The 17,222-nt window shown below is 53.2% G+C and overlaps 4 protein-coding genes across 4 annotated transcripts; 1 reads left to right on the top strand and 3 right to left on the bottom strand.

Moving 5' to 3' along the window:
- The first annotated feature begins 23 nt into the window (after positions 1 to 23).
- Positions 24 to 3,626, top strand: BO95DRAFT_472033 (uncharacterized protein). Its single transcript, XM_025589625.1, has 8 exons — positions 24 to 223; positions 302 to 308; positions 372 to 636; positions 697 to 781; positions 841 to 1,546; positions 2,053 to 2,479; positions 2,614 to 2,915; positions 3,063 to 3,626. The coding sequence occupies exons 1-8, from the start codon at positions 194 to 196 to the stop codon at positions 3,506 to 3,508; spliced, it is 2,268 nt and encodes a 755-aa protein (XP_025444632.1). The 5' UTR covers positions 24 to 193; the 3' UTR covers positions 3,509 to 3,626.
- Positions 3,627 to 3,831: 205 nt separating this feature from the next.
- On the bottom strand, positions 3,832 to 6,522 carry BO95DRAFT_451415 (putative acid phosphatase; the record flags this gene model as incomplete). Its single annotated transcript, XM_025588075.1, has 4 exons — positions 3,832 to 5,164; positions 5,401 to 5,460; positions 5,516 to 6,426; positions 6,511 to 6,522. 4 exons carry the CDS (start codon positions 6,520 to 6,522, stop codon positions 3,832 to 3,834), a joined length of 2,316 nt encoding a protein of 771 aa, XP_025444631.1.
- Positions 6,523 to 6,677: 155 nt separating this feature from the next.
- BO95DRAFT_68447 (seipin) lies at positions 6,678 to 8,294 on the bottom strand. The gene is made up of 4 exons (XM_025592136.1): positions 8,119 to 8,294; positions 7,845 to 8,053; positions 7,321 to 7,776; positions 6,678 to 7,256 (listed from the first exon to the last, which is right to left on the bottom strand). The coding sequence occupies exons 1-4, from the start codon at positions 8,182 to 8,184 to the stop codon at positions 6,833 to 6,835; spliced, it is 1,155 nt and encodes a 384-aa protein (XP_025444630.1). The 5' UTR covers positions 8,185 to 8,294; the 3' UTR covers positions 6,678 to 6,832.
- A 133-nt stretch (positions 8,295 to 8,427) lies between these two features.
- On the bottom strand, positions 8,428 to 16,242 carry BO95DRAFT_440807 (CCR4-NOT core subunit CDC39). The gene is made up of 4 exons (XM_025586045.1): positions 15,322 to 16,242; positions 14,928 to 15,252; positions 8,974 to 14,873; positions 8,428 to 8,916 (listed from the first exon to the last, which is right to left on the bottom strand). Exons 1-4 carry the CDS (start codon positions 16,054 to 16,056, stop codon positions 8,851 to 8,853), a joined length of 7,026 nt encoding a protein of 2,341 aa, XP_025444629.1. The 5' UTR covers positions 16,057 to 16,242; the 3' UTR covers positions 8,428 to 8,850.
- Between the last annotated feature and the right edge of the window lie 980 nt (positions 16,243 to 17,222).

Raw genomic sequence — 17,222 nt, 5'->3', positions numbered from 1 at the left:
CCGTCCTAGCCTCCCCTCCCCAACTTCCGAGGTCCAATTCCCTTTCCTCCACCACCTCCTCCTCCTCCTACTAATTTTCCACTTCGCTTTCCGTCTCATTGTCTCTTTCAATTCTCACTCACTGCACACCTTGTCGCTCGATAGACTCTCGTTTTGTCACAACCGAAACAGAGTCCCTGGTGGACCCGTCATCATGATTCGCGAGGAGCTTATCTCGTCTGCTGTAGGTTTATTGCCTCAATCCTCATCTGTCATTTGCGGTTGCCGGAATCGGAGTTGACTCTCATCCTCAACATCATAGATCACCTGTAGGTACTCATCGACGCACTGCAATGCGATTTATGTTGCTGCGGACTCTAATTCGAAGATAGTTCTCCAAGATCCGTCTGTCGCCTCTTCGCCGATCGAAAAGCGAGTCGCATTCCTGCAGTCAAAGAACCTAACGAAAGAAGAGATCGATGTCGCTCTTTCGCGAGTAGGTGAAAATCCGGCCGCGGCGGCCGCGGCGGCCGCGGCGACATCATCTCCGAATAATCAGCCTTCTTCTCAACAAGCAGTCTATCGACCACCTCCACCTCAACCACCCGCTCCGGGATATGGCTACCCACCGTATGGTCAATGGCAACCCCCGCCAGAGTAAGTGGCTCTCCGCCACGGAGGATAGTTTCGGGAATACTAATTTCGTCGTCGCGGCAGACCTCCAAAGCGGGACTGGCGGGATTGGTTTATTATGGCTACTGTTGTGGGTGGTGTCGGATATGGGCTGTACACTATCACGAAGGTCAGTTTTTCCGTATTTGACTTATAGCCGTGCTGCGGAAGGAGCTGACATTTATCAAGCGATATATCACACCCTTGATCGCACCCCCTACCCCACCACAGCTAGAACAAGATAAGCAGGATATTGATGAGCAGTTCTCCCGTGCATTTACGCTTATCGATCAACTCTCCACCGACACAGCCGCCCTGAAGTCTGCAGAAGAAGAGCGATCCGAGCGACTCGACGCTGCTCTCAGAGAGGTCGAGACTCTTGTCTCCGATATGAAGAACGCATCCCGTCGGAGAGACGACGAGACCCGCCGCATTAGCGACGAAGTTAAATCGTTGAAAGACGCCATCCCTAAGGCTATGGAGAGTGCTCGGGAAGGCAACGAGAATCGTTTGAAGGAGCTGAGCACCGAATTGAAGAGCTTGAAAGTTCTTCTGGGAAATCGACTTGGTGGCGGTGGTAGCGGCGCTAGCTCGTCCATCGCTGGACGGGCTGTGGGCAGCATCCCTCTTCTGACTGCTTCACGGCCAGCCGAGGAGTCGGCCTCTGCCTCTAACGCAACAAATGGATCGACTGCGGGATCGATTGAACAGCCATCGCAATCCGCTCAGCCGAGCCCGAGTGCCAGTACTGCATCCTTGGGCAACAACCCTCTTTCGCAATTCGGTCGGTCTGCCTCTATTCCCGCTTGGCAGATGGCGGCTGCCAACCGATCCAAAACAGCCTCGCCGGCGCCATCGAATGCCGCCGACAACTCCGCCGCCACTACCACGGCCAGTGAGCCGCAAAGCGCCCCAGCTAGCTAGACAGTACCCTACACATTCTCATGCGAAGCTTTTTGTCATTTCATTTACTCCGAGTCCCCCGGGTAGGGCTGTCACTGATACCATGAAGATGAATATGATGCAGCGGTTGTACGTTTGGGAGTAACAGTCTCGCACTTTATAGTAGACGCTGCATAAGAAGAATTTAGCACAAGAGACTCCAGGTCATGCCAAAATTGATTAGGGCAGAGCAAATAATGAATCGGCCGATACCGTACTCTCTAATTATCTTATCAGTGTAAATCGTGTCTAGTACGAATGAGTATGTTGTGTACCTCCACACTCTCCACCAACGCCGCCGCCTCGGCCGCCGAAGCTTGGCACCTTCAACTCTGCCATCCAACCCCCCCCCCCCCAACTTCCATCTGGATCAGCTTCTCTCACCCGCCCTTCACGGACAACATAAGCAGCCCAACACAATGTCTCCTCGAGATCACCATCGCGGTCGCACTCATCCAGCCTCCCGACCTCGCTCCCGCACCCGATCGCGCACTCGCTCCCCGGACACAACAGACCGAACAGACCGACACCGAAGCAGACGCCATCACCATCATCGCCATCGTCACGATGACCAACACGACGACCACCACCGTCGCCATACAGACACCCACCGCGACCGACACAACCAAGACGAAGACCGAGACCGAGACCGTCACCGCCGGCACCGTCACCACCATCATTCCTCTTCCCACCGCACCACAGACACAGCGCAAGCAACCCGAGCGCCCCGAGTCCTCCCTTATAGATCGCGCGAACTCACCAAACACGACCTAACCACCTTCACCCCGCTCTTCGCCATGTACCTCGACATCCAGAAAGGTCTTTATCTCGAGGACCTCCCGGAAGACGAAGTCAAGGGTCGCTGGAAGAGTTTCATTCGCAAATGGTACCTAGCGCTCCTCTCGTCCCGTCCCGTCCATGCCTGCTGTTCTATACTTTAGCTTGGCAAAAGCACACTCCGCTTCCCCCTTTGCCCAGAAATCACATGGGAGCAATAAACCTCTAAGACTAACATATCAGGAACCACGGCGAACTAGCAGAGGGATGGTACGATCCCGCAATGCTGGAGCGGGCCCGGTCAAATCTCGACGACGCTCCTCGTCCCCCTCCTGCAGGCAAAGGACCGCAATCCTCCACCCCCACCGCCCACAACCAACAAACTGAGCGTCATCATTCCGAACGAAATCGCCAGAACACCGACGACTCCGACGACAACAACGAAGACAATGAAGAAGACGATTACGGCCCCACCCTCCCCCAACCCGACAAATCACTGTCCGGGCCCACGATCCCCACGATACAGGACCTGGAACTGAGGAAAGGTACGCCACGCAAAAACAATCCCAGACGCACAGCATGGCAGTCAGTTTCTCGCACTGCGAGATCCATAGTCTCTGTCCGGAGGGAAGCTCGTTACGGCGAGACGTTGAAATCCACAAGCGAACTAACAGCCAAAAAAAAAAAAACAGAACAAGCCCGCGAAGACGCCCTCGCCGCGCGCCAGGACTCGCAATCCCACTATCGAAGCGAGGTGCGCTCGCACCGCGCGGAGCTGCGGCATATGCAGGAGGAGGTGGCGCCGCGGGCGGAGCCGGGGACGCACGAGCGGCGCATGGAGAAGCGGCAGGAGGCGGCGCAGGCGAACCGGGCGTTCGCGGAGGCGCGCCGCGGCGGGTCGCCGGGGGCCGCGGCGGTGCCCGATGAGGACCTGATAGGGTCTGGGGAGAACGAGCTGGAGGCGATCAAAAAGTCGCGGGAGCGCGAGCAGCGCAAGAAGAATGAGCGGGAGCTGCGGCGCGAGGAGATCATGCGCGCCCGCGCGGCCGAGAGGGAGGAGCGGCTGCAGAAGTATCGCGCGAAAGAGGAGGAGACGATCGGGTGGTTGAAGACGTTGGCGAAGCAGCGGTTTGGGTGATGATTCCTTTCTCCCCCCGCATACGCGCCTTGGATGGGATCCAAAGGAACTGTGAATGAAGGTTTCTCACGGTTCGATTCGGAGACCCACATACAGATTCGCTAGAAATGACAAGAACACTATACTGATACATCCGATTGTGCTATCTAGAGTATATGTATGTATGTACTGGCCCCAGAACAGCAAAACTCCTTTCCACGTCTAAATATCCCCCTCCAAACTTTTGTTTCAAAACCCTCGTCCATATATCCAACAACCCTCACACGAACGCCTCTTGCAATGTACACACAGACACACCCCTGGCTTCCTCTTTATCCTCTATCCTAATCTTTCCGCCCCAACTCCAAATCAGCAACCAGCCTCATCGAGTCCGTCCCATTGACCGCCGCCGTCGCCTCCTCCCCCAGCGCAAAGAACGGCTTGACAGCCACATCGACCGTCTCCTCGAACAGACGCCCCACGACCAGATCCTTCAGCTCCTCGCCGGTCTGGGCGAAATCCGGGTAGGCGTTCAGCTCCAACAGCCAGGCGTTGCCGGTGTGATCGACGAGGAAGTCGACGCCGAACAGCTCGAAGGCATTGGGAAGGGTCTGGAAGTGCACCATCATGCCGCGGGCGGCGGCCTCGAAGACCTCGCCGGTGACGGCGCAGATCTGATCGAAGAGCGTTTCCTTCCAGTCCGGCGCGAGGCCCGGGACGGCCTCGTCCAGCTGCCAGTAGCGGCGGACGCTGCCTTCGTTGGCGCTGCCGCCGTCCTGGAAGCAGGTGTTGGTGAGGTGGCGGGCCAGGTCCGTGACCCCGTCGCCTTGTTTTTCTTCGTCGCCGGGCGCGCAGTAGGGCTTCGCGGCGAACAGGGCCAGCATCTCCCGGAAGACGTAGACCTTCAGCGAGCCAACGGCCAGGACGTAGGTGCGGATGTGGAACTTGCGGTTCGCGGCCGAGGGGAGCAGGAGCGGCGGGTCGATGTACGGCTGCGCGATGAAGTGGCGCAGTTGCGAGGTGACCACGCCGTGATCGTTGTCGTCGTCGTCGTCATCCTCGGGCTTGGTGGGACGCTCCGAGTCACTCCCCTCCTCCTCATCATCTTCCTCCTCGTCATCCGAATCAGGATCCCATTCTTCGAAGATCTCGCGGAGTCCGTCTTCGCTGTTGAACAGCCGGATGCCGTTGCCGCGGTCGCTCATCCCGGCTTTGAGGATCCACCATTCCTTCTCGGACTCCGGTAGGGTCTCGTTGCGTTCGAGGCTCTCGCGGAGCTCGTAGGCCTCTAGGAGGGCGTCGTCGAGGAATTCCGCGTAGTCGAGCTCGAAGTCGCAGGCGAACTTGAAGTGCTTGGCCAAAACGCTGTCCGGGTGCTTGGTCACCCAGTTCGTGACGGTGTTGGACAGGTAGTGTTTGCGGATCAGCGCCTTGCGGATGATGTAGGCGTTCGCGAGGGACGACGAGGAGTGCATCATGGCGTGCTCGAAATCCAGCCGTTCGTATTCGCGATACTGGAACACAGGAGCGGAGGGAGACGGGAGGTCGGCCAGGGAGGAGATGGTGCGACTTTGGCCGGCGCCGAGGCGACGCTGCAGGGCCTGCTCCATGAGACTCTGGACGTATGGATTGTCGCTGTCCACGATGGTATATAATGTAGGCTCATTATTATCCGGTCTACATGAACATGATCTATCAGAATCCCGGCCGTCCCACGGTATGAAAAGCACTGCAAGTAGAATTGAAAGGGAAGCGAAAGACAAGAACAAAAGAGGAAGACGCCGAAGGCATAGACTAGCTCTCTCGAATATCTGACAAGCGCGCGCAAGCTCTTCTCTATGATATGTGCAGGTAATGCAGTTCGGGTTGTATAGATTCGGCCGTTCGTCTGCCGCGCAATAAATATCACTCACAGCTTGATCTCCCCTTCGATACCGGGCGTGTGCATGAAATTAGCCTTCAACGGCGTCACACTGCGGTGAGGGGTTAGCAACAGTCGACAAGAGCACGGGACTCAACACCACAAACCTAGTCATTCCCTCCTTCACAACCCACCCGTCATTTCCAGGCGTACCCTCATCCACGCTTCTGTAGACATCCGTGAAATTGGGCGCCCACTCGAAGTGCTTGTGTTGGATGCGAGATCGCTTGATCGAAGGCTTGCTCCCTTCTGCAGCCAGAGCTTTCCCAGCACCCTCGCCTTCTTCCCGCAGCTTGTGCTCATGCGCACTCGGGCCGTCCATCGAGGCAGATGCCTCAACAGCCTTAAAGCAGCTGCCAGACGACCAGCGATTATCGAGCATCTGGGTGTAGAGAACCTTGGCCTCGCTCACACCAGGCTCCAGAGGTACATTGACACTGTATAGATCGACTCCCTCCGCCCAGTTCTTGTGAAGGTACTCGATCAACCGGACCGAATGCCGCGAAGCCTCCGCGATAACGATGGGATCATGCTGACGCGAGCTGAATGCGTATGACAGAGCGATGGCACGTTTCCCACAGACCGCGGCCTCCATGGCGCCACCAATCGTTCCGCTGGACATGGCAAAGAGCGCTGTCGAGTTCCGGCCATAGTTCGGCCCAGAAACGACCAGGTCGATCGGACCGCGGTCGTCAAAGTAGTGGTATAGGCCGATCTGCACACAGCTAGCCGGCGTCGAGTCGACAAGGATCCACTCATCGCCGTCGTATTCTTCGTCGTCGCCTTCGTTCATACCGTGGGGCAACTCGTGAGTTGTTCCATCGTCCTTGTGCAAAGTCCCAGGCCGGAAGTAGGTGGGCTTCACCGCTGCTCCGACCAGGTGTGCTTTACCAATCCATGATCGCTGCTGATGTGGTAATACTACTGAAACAGTATGTCCGGCCGATTGCAGCGAGACGACGAGCGAATGGATATACGGCGAAGACTGGTTCGACGGCGGTCCGTCGTCGTTGACAACCTATTGCAGAAAACCCCCGTGAGCCTGGATTGAGATGGATAAAGACTGATGGCGTGCTATAGACAGGATAGCTGATGTGCTTACTAGAATATGCATTGGAGCAAGACCAAAGGTGGCGCGACGTGAGTTGAGTAGAAGAAGGTGAAGAAGAGGGGCAGAGGGGCAGAGAGGCAGAGGAGATCACGGCAGATTTCCCCGCCTTTTCGTCGTTCCTTGCGAACTGGAACCAAGGCTGGATCCACCTGCCGCTCCGATTTGTCTCGTTATCGATAACTTGACTAATGAACAATTATGGTCATCATGAACTGATTCAATCCAGCTTTGCAGTACATCCCGTTCAAATTGATCAAGCCACATGTCTGCAGTGGGTATCGACTGATTATTACACAAGCGAATATGGTCATTGCTAGGAGTGTGCCCTGGTGAGATGACTCCGTCGTCGCTGAATCCCTCGTGCATGGGCACTTTCGAGTCCAGTTCCAGTCCCTGAAACATCCGATGACTCTGCGCCACGATCCTCGTCCATACCCCCAATCGAATCGCTCCCCTCATCGTCTAGATCTTCCTCTTTCTTGATCTGCGTACCCCTGATATGAGAAGCTTCGGAAGGAACATCGAATAGAGAGGATGGTTCATCAGTGTCTTCCGACTTGACAAGCACTTCACTGCCACTTTCTGTTTTGACGACGACATCTTTCCCCTCTTCCTTCGGGCGGTGGAAGGCGATGGCCAGCAGAGCCCACACCATCCCCGCAGTCACCATGGAAACGCTCCAGAACATGAAGCCAAAAATGACGAAGGACGTGAGCCTCCAATTGTACATTACCCACCTAAGCCATTGTTAGTCTGAGAATGAATAGGCTAGGCTGCTGCAAAGAAGCGAGCGAAGCATACCGTAGACCAGTGAATGTCGCCTTGAACGTCACCCTAGCCCTGTAAACTTGCATCTTCTCCGCACTATGAATCTCCAGGCGCAAACTGGACGGGACGTTACGTTGCCCACGGGGAAATTGAACCTTCTCTAGCATGCCGACCCGCAACTTCTCTGCTTCTCGATTCCATCCAAGCACGTAGAATGGCATCAACACCAGCTTGTTCGCTGTGTCGACCAGAGGGGAGGCGTAAGTGAGAATAGCAGAGCGGCGCGATTGGGAGAGCAGGGTAGTCGACGTATTCAACCCCGTCTCTGCAGATGTTGAGGGCGGAGAGTAGAGCGCCAGGTCAAGCATGAAATTACCAGCAGCGACATTTGAGGGGGTGCGTGGTAGCTCAAGCTCTACCTGCACATCATACATCTGCAGAGATACCAAATCCGAACCCAAGGACGCGACTCCCCAGGGATGGCCATCACTATGAGCAAGCAAGAAGACAGTCAGCCACGAATACTCCTTCTGGCAGCAAGGCACCCAAAAATTAACTTGAGCCTTGGGTCTTGGACGCACTCGAACTGCATGTGAACAATGCGCTCTAGCCCGACCTGCGGGATGAAGTTGTAATAGAAGATCGCATACGCAAATGCAGAGATGAACACCATGCATATAGCTGTCAGAACAAAAAGCAGAGTGCCCAGGTAGGCTTTTTGGGCCTGCTTAGACAAAAGTGGACGCATTGTCTCTGCCATCGAATTCTAGACAATTGTCGCGTTAGCTGATGCGCCCACGTCAGTAGTTAGATTAACGGGGACATTCTCACCATGGCCCTCGAGACAGCGCCTGTCCCATGCTCTGGCTCCTCTTCTATTACACGCTTAACATCCATAGCTTCAAGTCTGAGAAGTTTGAGGCGAGAAAGGGGTGCATTGATGAGGGGAAAGCATGGAAAGAGCGCGGCGACGTAATCGGGTGACAACCAGGGCGGTGGATGCTTTCCGCCTTGTTTATGGTGGGACAAGCTACATCACAATAAATTCTACGGGAGTAAACATACAAGCAACCAACAACTTAAAAAGAAAGCTGCACAAGGCATTAAAGTGGTGACTACAGACAGCATGCACACAATAACCCAGAGGATCATAGTTTATATCGCCGCGTATTGTTACAGACCACTGTGAAAAGTAGTTATAAAAAAGAGCATCACCAAAATAAGATAGACAACACAGAGAAGAGAAGGATAGAGGCAGAAAGGGAAAATAATGTAAGTACCATATAGCGTTGAAACATGTTTACAAGTCCTAGAAATGCAACCTCTCCCAGAACCCAACCGAAAAAGCAAATAAATTAAACAAGCAAGCCACCAGATGAAGAAACCCTTTCAAATCATACACCCCAGGAAAGATCCGTATTTTGGTGCTACATGTCGTGAGCGGCATAGACAAAACACCATGACAGAAAGTCGTTTCGGCAAATGCAAGACATCGAGGCATGATAGAATACGTCATGTTAATATAATATGAGAAAGTAATCGAGAGAAGGTGCCCGTGAAGGTCTAGGCCATCGCCCGTGGGCTCTGCTGTTGAATGTGCTGCAACAGAGCATCGAAGAGACGACCGATCTGGACAGCATAATTAGCGATAATGCCACCTACTTGGCAGCAGACGAAGGAACTTACCTCAGGCGCAGCCTGAATGAAAGGAAGGCGGAAGAAGGTGTAGCTTCGGTTCTGAAGCAGCTCCTGGAGGGTGATGATCAGTCCCCAGGGATGAGGACGGTGGACAATAAGTCGCTCAAGAAGAACACGGATGATCTGTTGGCGAATGTCGGATTCATCCTGCTCGGAATTATCGGCACCAAAGAGACGGAGGATAGCGAAGCTGAAGAAGTAAGTGTGGCTGTTGGGGTACCTCAGCTGATTGGCCATGGCACTCAGCAGGTAGTACCGTGCTTCCGGACGCAAAGCCTTCGCAAGACTCTCCAATAAAGACGCATGAGCAGAATTCTCGAATGCCGCCCGAGTGTTGCCCTGAGAGTTGTTGGCAGATACAGCATTCTGCCCAATGTAGAGGACGAGCGCATTCAGCAGCACCACGTTGACGTTGATTGGGTCATAGAAGAGACCGGATTCCTTGGTCGGAGGGTTGTAAACTGCATCGCTAATTTGTTGAATAGATGATTCGGGCACAGCGGTGGTCTGGAGCGCGCTGTCAACAACACTCTTTATATTCGCATGGTGCAGCGGGGCAGCGATATCGCCTGCAATTCTTGGAGCCTCCCGCATTTCCTCCAAACGTTCCACCTTGAGACCTTCTCTAAACGGATCCGGAAGTTTGTGGAACGAGGAGGGATAGGCGCTGAGAACAAGATTGCGAAGTTGAGCACAATGAGTAGGAATGACGTTGCAGAATTGGAAATGATTCTCTGCCACAAACTCGGGAAAGTCATGGTGCAAGATGAGCAGGATTCGAAGGACGCCCTTATACAGATCCTTGGCCACATAGGAAATGGTTGCCGGCTTCAGCTGCTCGCCAATGTAAGAAAGGAGAGCCTGCATAATTTCGCAGTAAGGTCCCCAGCCTGCCCGTTCCGGCATGTTCAGCATACCAGACATGAAGAATCTGTGAGAGACGAGAGAAAGCCATCCATAGACGAAAGCAGGGCAGTATTTAGGCTGGAGCGAGAGGAACTTGTTGGCCAGAGCAAACATCATATCCCGGTGCTGATCGCTATGCTGGAGTCCGTTCATGGAGTATTCACAAAGGATACTGGAGAACAACCTGAAGAAAACGCGCTGGTTGAAAGCTTCACCTCGCATAACATAGTGATGATTCAACACAAGCACGAGAAGCGATAGGATCGAGTTGAAGTAAGCAGACTTGCTTGTCTTTGCGGCACCTGCCGACTCTCCTTGGAACTTGACGAGCAAGACAACAAGCTTGCCTAGAGCGTCAATGTAGAGGAATGCTTCATCGAGGCTACCACCGGGGTTTTGCGACTCGTGGTCAAACATTGCTACCGAGATGTCAATGCTCAGACGGAAGAACAAAGCAGAATCTTCTTGATTATCCATAACTTGTCTTTGATGCAAGTCCTTCAAGAACGAATAATAGGTGCGGTCGATTGCGCCAGGAGCCTTGTAGATGCCAATCCATTCACTGAAGATATACTCCATCTGATCTCGTTTGGATCTCGCTTTGTCACTGAGAAGAGGATTGACAACTTCGGGAATGCCGGACTCGCGCAACTTGCGAATAATCTCATTTGCTACTGAAAGGTTGGAGTCTTCTGCAAGCCACTGGCTCATGGCTTCCAAACTGCCGGAGAAGTCAGATCTCAGGGCGGAAGGTTCTTCGCTGAAAAGAACGCGGTCCATCAAGTTAGAGAGAACCTCCAGAGCAGGGATTCTCTTGTCGAGGATAAGCCGCGTCAGGATCATATCGACACGACGAATGTCCAAAAGACCCGCATCAATGAGAGCAACGGTGACTGGAACGTGGAACATATGCTCATCATCGACCTCGGACAGGACTGCCCAGGTGTAACGTGCAACTAGAGTCGACATGTCACACAGCTTCGCAAGTAAATGGACAAGAACCTCAATCTCCAATGTGCTTGGAGTCTGCGCATACAGGCTGGTGCAAATTCGCAGGCATGTCAGTCTGGCCAACTCTTCTCCGTTCGGCGAAGCGAGGATTGTACGGAGTGCTTGGTTGTATTCCTGCAAAACAGTGCTATCTCTGCCAAGATCTTTGACACGCTCCTCCGGAGCATTTCGAGCAGCCTGCTGGAGTTCCGACACGATGGCCTCGACCTTTTCGCGAGGGCTTTGCGCCTCGAGAAAGCCATTAAGCTGGGATTGTGCGCCAACAAGGCCAGGCTGCTGTAAGCGAGCGTCTTGTTGTGCCTGAGGAGTCCTGTGCGGTACAGCAGGTTGTTCAGCAGGGGTAGATAAGTTGGGGATAGGAGAGTATGGTTCTTGAAGGACGTCTGGAAGCTGCCGACCAGAGTCAGTAGAGACATTTTGCACGTGAGCAGCAGCAGGTCCGCGTGCTTGTCGGGCAAATTCCTCGTAGATGGCCAGTTGCTCTTTGTTGAGGCCACCAGCGCCTTGCCGGTAAGGTTCAGGGATAAATAGGCCCCAGCGGTTCATAGAAGGATCAATGAATGGTTCATTGGGGCGGGCAGCCCTGTGGCGGCGACGAGCTTCCAACTGAGGTTCAATGACCTTCTCAATCTCCGGCAGAGATTTTTCCTCGGCGGCTTTTTCGACAATGCCACAAGCGGCGTCGAGGTTGTCATTGACGCACATAAGAATGAGACCCTCGGGCATGGGCTGCTCGGAGTATTCTTGCTGAATCATCCGAATGTAGTTCGTCATGCTGACCTTGAGAGGCTCCTTGCAAGTGACCAGGGCCAAGCTACCGGCAAGTTGCCTGACCATGATTCCTGCTGCATGTCGCACCCTTTCCTCGTCGGGCTCCATAGCGAAGTCCTTGGACACTAGTTGAACTGTGGAAATTGACGCGATGGTGACAGAGCGTTCTACCACGGGTGTAATAATTTCTGCAATAGCACGTTCCACAGCGCTGTGGACGATTTGACGAAGAACATTCGCATCAATCATGCTGCTAGCTGTCGATGGAAGGACAAGGATCTTGTCCAAGCTCGGGAGTGTCGACATGATGGCAGCAGGAGAAAGTCTCTCGTGGCGAATGCCTTGGTTGAGGGTGCTGAGAGCCATGTCCTCAAACGCTTCCAGCCCATCAGGAATGTTAGCTGTAGACAACGCGTCCTCGATATGAGCGGAACGGTCGCGGATGATGACGGACGGCTCGATGTTCTTGTGATCAAGATCAAGGTCCTTGCATAGGACTTCAATCTCAAACTTCAGGTTTAATTTCAGCTCAGCGAAATGGTACAGCTCCATCAACAAAGCAAGGATGTCCATTAGCCAAGGGTTGGGGGGGTTGAAGACCGTAGACTTGGTGGCTTGAACAAGCACTTTGCAGGTGAAAGGGATTGCAATCGTCAGACGCTGGCTGTCGTAACCTTCTAGAAGAAGCCCCTTGAAATAAACATTCTTATGCTTGATGGGCTTGTCTTTCGCTATCGTCAGGGAACCCAGCCATGCACCCAAATTCTTAAGGTGCCCTCGGTCAGTGGATGAATTCATTGTGGCCTCGGAGTTCAAAAGTCTGGATACGCTGACATATGTCTCTCGCAGAACCTCAGCCCACAGCATCCTGTCGTTGATGCGATCAAGAAGATCCAGGTATAACTGCTGAAAGTTAGGCTGCAGCTTGGCCCGTTCCTCCACGAGATAAGCAGCGAACCACTGGTGATGCTGATCACGAAGAACATCAGTCAGGTCACGAAGCTTTTCATCAATGTTCTGCTCGGAAACATTGTTCAAAACAAACAGGATCTTGTCCTGTATGTCCTCGTCTGGATCCGAGTAGACTTCTGGTCGAAGAGGGGAATCCACATGCACGGAAACGAACTTGCGGGCAGCTCCATCAGACGTCACAGTTTCCTCGAGGTTGCCATTCATTGAAGGTCCAGCAATAGACTCGACTCTACCACTGTCATCTCGAACTTGGCTTCCTTGTTCGCGCAGAACTTCCTCGGCCTTCTGGAAGATCGTGGTGCCCTGCAAACTGGGGATTTGTAGCAGAAGGTGGCAGAAGCCAGCCCATTCGGGAAGGCGGTTAATCAGTTGCTCAATCGCCTCGACACCGAATTTATACATGGGATCATGAACCTCATGCTCTCGCACCGCCTCCAGAATCATACCCAGTCCGACCTTCAGCGTGATACCGTCAACCAGGCGGAAATTGATGATACCACCAAACATAACCGCCGTTTTGGTCAATGCCTCCAAGGGATATTCATGATAACAGTGGTATTCGTCAATCAATCCGTGAACCATGCAGGCGAAGAGATCCTGCTCGGCTGGCTCCCGGGAAGACTTGTACCGCCTCATTAATTCAAGAATTTCTCTTAGAGACAGTTCCTCATGATACATCTTGCCGAATAGCTCCTGCATTTGTTTGTCAACAGCCTCGGGCAAGGAATTCCCGTGTTCGCCGTTGGCGTCAATGATGTCATCGAATCCCTCTCCATAGTTGATGAGTCTGGGATAAGTTTGAATGCAAATCCGTTGCACGGGGGTGAGATTCTCACGATCACCAACGTATTCCTCGAGAACCGATAGTAAAGTGTAGACAGTCTTTACTGAAAGGCTGACCATTTGTGGGGCAACTTGTTCCTTTCTCTGCACATGGAGTTCATCCTCCGCCTTGATCCGCAGGAATTTGGACAGAAGGCTACCCATATCCATAGGACCTTTTTGAGCAGCATTGCGGACCCATTGTTCCAAATCGAATGGACCTTTGCGATGAGCATAACAAGCAAGGTCCATGGCGAGACCATTCGTGTAACCGAGGAGATAATCCAGCCAGTTGAACTCCACAGCCTGTTCGTAGATTGCTGCAGTGGAGGTGGGATCCTGAGTGAAAGTGGTGAAGAGCTGCTCCGCAACCCACTGACGATCCTGCTGCCATGCACCATGGAGTGCGAGGTGATAGCCTTCCTCTTGCTTCAGAACGAAGACAATCAGGGTGCGAAGGACGAAGTTTTGCTGAACACTGGTCCAGGGCTGGGGGAGAGATAGTGCTGAGCATAGAAAGACTGGTAAGTCATACTGGACAACGGCTTTGATCAGCAGCTGGCTCTCAGTAGCAGACCATGCAGCATTAGAGAACAATGCCAAGTCAAAGATGGCTCTCATGGCGTCCAGAGACCGAAGAGGTGACTTTGCCGCGCGTTCTCCCTGCAAGCGAACAAGCTCAGAACCATCGGCGAAAAAGTCATCGGAGAAAGTGGCGCGTAAGTTCGGAATCTGGGAGACATCTACCCGGGAGGATACAAACGCCGTCAGGAACGACATCTGGGTATCGCGGTGTTCCCAGTCTCCGCCCCACAGTTTCTGCACGTCCAGGGATGAATCCTCCGCAGCCACCGTTAGCAGGACAGCGTATAGCTTCGTGAATTGCTGGGTCTCAAGCCTAAGGCCTTCGCGGTCGAAGTTGCGGAATACAAGTGGCCAGTTAATCTGCTTTTCGCCATAGTGTGATCGGACTGCGCTCAAAAATGTCTCCAACGAGAATTCGCGCCAATACTGTGAGAGCACCAGGAAGAGAAGGGCGCTGGCTACGTGGTCTTCGTTCCAGCAATCAGAACCCGCTGCATTGATCGTTTCAGTCACAGCCTCTGGGCTCGAGGTCGCCCGCGGTCCCTTTGAATGAAGCTGACGAACGAGCGTGAATTTTGGACTGAGGAAGTTGAACATTTGGAGGGAGGATGCGACTTCGAACGGCACGTCTTTCTGCACATTGCGGTATCGTAAGTTGGCAGCATATACCAATTTCCCTTTCACGTCGTCAGTGAAGTTTCTGGGCGGATACAATATAAAGCGCTCGATGGTCATTGCAATGAAGGAATTCTTGTATTCCTTGGCAGGATTCGCGAGGCTTTGTAGGAAAGGGTTCACGGAGTTTGAGAGGATTGCATCAGCTGCATAGACCGACCGATTAGCATCTGCCCGCATACGGTGCGATAGCTACTTACCTTTCGCGCGTAGATCTGACTTGGTTGCGGTTTTAAATGCCAGAGCTAAGGATACTTTCACAAGTGGATCAAGCTTGAAATGATCCAAAAACGTCGACAGGTCAAAGTCACGAAAGATATCGCCTTCCGAGGTATCCACTGTCTCTGCGATCTTCTGCGCTTGCTCTATGTCCTGGGGGACCTTCTCCATCTCCTGCACCAAAAGTGGGTAGTTGCCGGCATTTTCCACGGACTTATTTACCCCGGGAAATATCTGCGGGGCATTGCCTGTGAGCAAGCGTCGAAAGTATTTCGAAAAGACCTCCATGCCGTTAGACTCTACGAGCTATACAAACCAGTCAGTACTGCAATAACCTCTGAATGGTCGAAAGCGCCAAAGGAATGGAGATGTTACCTTATGGATCTGTGCGGCTTTTGTTTCCCACTTCTCTCTACCCTCCTTCTCTGTGATAGAATCCAGGAGAAGGAAAACTTGGGCAATAGATATCTTAGTAAGCGAAGACTGGCTTGCGTGAGCTGCACCGCCCGAAGCTGCTGATCCCGGTTTGTCGGATGGGAATCCTGTAGGTGAGTTCACGGTTGTACCAGCCAACAACGGAGAGAAGGTGGCGCCTCTGGAAGATCCCGTCCCACCTCCGCCTCCCCCGGAGCCTCCTCCACCCGCAACAGATCCCGCTGCGGAAGCCAGATGTGACCCTGAAGAGGGGGTATGAGCTCTGAATTTGGGCGAGGAGAGAGTTTGTCCGGATTGCTGGTGCTGTTGTGAGCCAGATTGGAAGGAGGTGAAAGGTGCCGGCGTGGAGGCTGGCGAGGGCGCGTTACGGCCAACGGGAAGACCCCTAGCGGAACTCAAGACGGCGGAAAAAGAGGTAGTGAGAGGGGACGAGGTCGAACCACCGGGACCAGGGCTACTGGACTGTGGTGGCCCGCGAGAGGCTGAGGGGAGAATCGAGGATGATGCGAGGTTGTTGGTCGCAAGCGGAGTCAACCCACGCCGAACACTAGACTGGGACACGGTTGGACCCCAAGCAGATTGCTGTTGTGACCTTGCCGGTCTTGTCGAAGATGACTTATCGGTGCCAGAAGCAATCGACGATTGGGAGGAAGGAGGAGGGGGAGGGAAGGTCATCTAGGAGACGCGATCATTTGATCTGAAGGCGAGCGACAAATTTTTATTATTCGTGATCACAAATAGACAATGGGAATTAACTCAAGTGAGAAAAAAATCGTAGATGTGCAACAAATCGACGGATTCTGGCAGCGGCGAAGCGAAGACCGATGACAATGAGAAGGACGTTGCTTCGTGGCACAAGTGGATGGGAAGTTCGGGATGGGTGTGAATGACGGGCAGCAGAAAGCGAGGTCGAGTGGACGGGGCAGGCAGGTGGAGCTGCCTGAGGAGTCGACACTAGTCTGCCTTAGGCGGGAAATCTGGGCGGCTCTGCTGGAGGTACTGAGTAGATGAGGGAGGAATTCCGAGCAACACCGGACTGGAGGTGTAGAATGGCCTGGGCGAGCTACACACTGGCAGGTTTGCTAGGTAGTATGGTTAAGGTACTGGGCTAGTAGCCAAACGCCCCTAGGAGTAAGTACAGTACCTCTTGCAGTGAGGAGGACTTGAGAGGACTTCGTGTTCTGCTTCATGCAGGGAAGGAAGTACAGTTACTCTACGGAGCAGGTACCTGAGGCACGAATGATGTGAGGGGGGAAGGGGGTGGAAGTGAGTAACTCCGACCGTTGGGCACGTGAGCCCCAAGTGCACTATGGGGACCAATGCGGATGCTTTCGAGATAGATGAGTCAGCCCTGCTGCCAAGTTCAGCAATCCGATGGGATCGATGCATGCAGCAAAATGTGCAATGAACTCGAGGCGAGGGACGAATTGAGAAATGATGATATACCTATATCTAGAATACTTCTGATAGTATTGAGCTTAGGGACATCTGTTTGCTTGCTCTCTTCGTGATATCTATACGTGAGTGTAGCACTATCCTCTGCATGCACCAGCCAAACTACTTATAAAGTGCAATGATTGCAATATGCCTGACGAAAGACCGGACAAAAATGAAGTGAATAGCATTTTGCAAAGGGACATGAGGATCGATGGCCATAGTAATGATGGGATTGGCACATTCTTCCCATCAGCGGGACCAAATAGGGACCCCACCGGTCAAAATCATGATGAAACACTTCAAGGTACTCAGTAAAAATCACAGATGACGAACCATAGTATAGTACTGTACTACTATCACAGGGACAAGTGGTCCGCGTTCAATGGGATACATTGAAATCCACG

This window comes from Aspergillus brunneoviolaceus, assembly GCF_003184695.1.
Source record: "Aspergillus brunneoviolaceus CBS 621.78 unplaced genomic scaffold BO95scaffold_17, whole genome shotgun sequence".
NCBI classification, from domain to species: Eukaryota; Fungi; Ascomycota; class Eurotiomycetes; order Eurotiales; family Aspergillaceae; genus Aspergillus; species Aspergillus brunneoviolaceus.
Note: the sequence above shows the minus strand (reverse complement) of the source record. Positions and strands in the feature narration are given on the sequence as shown.

Coding starts and splice junctions, on each gene's coding strand:
- BO95DRAFT_68447 (XM_025592136.1), bottom strand. CDS start 8,184: ATGGATGTTAAGCGTGTAATAGAAGAGGAGCCAGAGCATGGGACAGGC. Junction 8,054..8,118: donor GCGCTGTCTCGAGGGCCATG/GTGAGAATGTCC, acceptor ACAATTGTCTAG/AATTCGATGGCAGAGACAAT. Junction 7,257..7,320: donor GCGACATTCACTGGTCTACG/GTATGCTTCGCT, acceptor ACAATGGCTTAG/GTGGGTAATGTACAATTGGA.
- BO95DRAFT_440807 (XM_025586045.1), bottom strand. CDS start 16,056: ATGACCTTCCCTCCCCCTCCTCCTTCCTCCCAATCGTCGATTGCTTCT. Junction 15,253..15,321: donor AAGCCGCACAGATCCATAAG/GTAACATCTCCA, acceptor TGGTTTGTATAG/CTCGTAGAGTCTAACGGCAT. Junction 8,917..8,973: donor TCATTCAGGCTGCGCCTGAG/GTAAGTTCCTTC, acceptor TATGCTGTCCAG/ATCGGTCGTCTCTTCGATGC.
- BO95DRAFT_472033 (XM_025589625.1), top strand. CDS start 194: ATGATTCGCGAGGAGCTTATCTCGTCTGCT. Junction 2,480..2,613: donor AAGAGTTTCATTCGCAAATG/GTACCTAGCGCT, acceptor CTAACATATCAG/GAACCACGGCGAACTAGCAG. Junction 2,916..3,062: donor GGACCTGGAACTGAGGAAAG/GTACGCCACGCA, acceptor AAAAAAAAACAG/AACAAGCCCGCGAAGACGCC.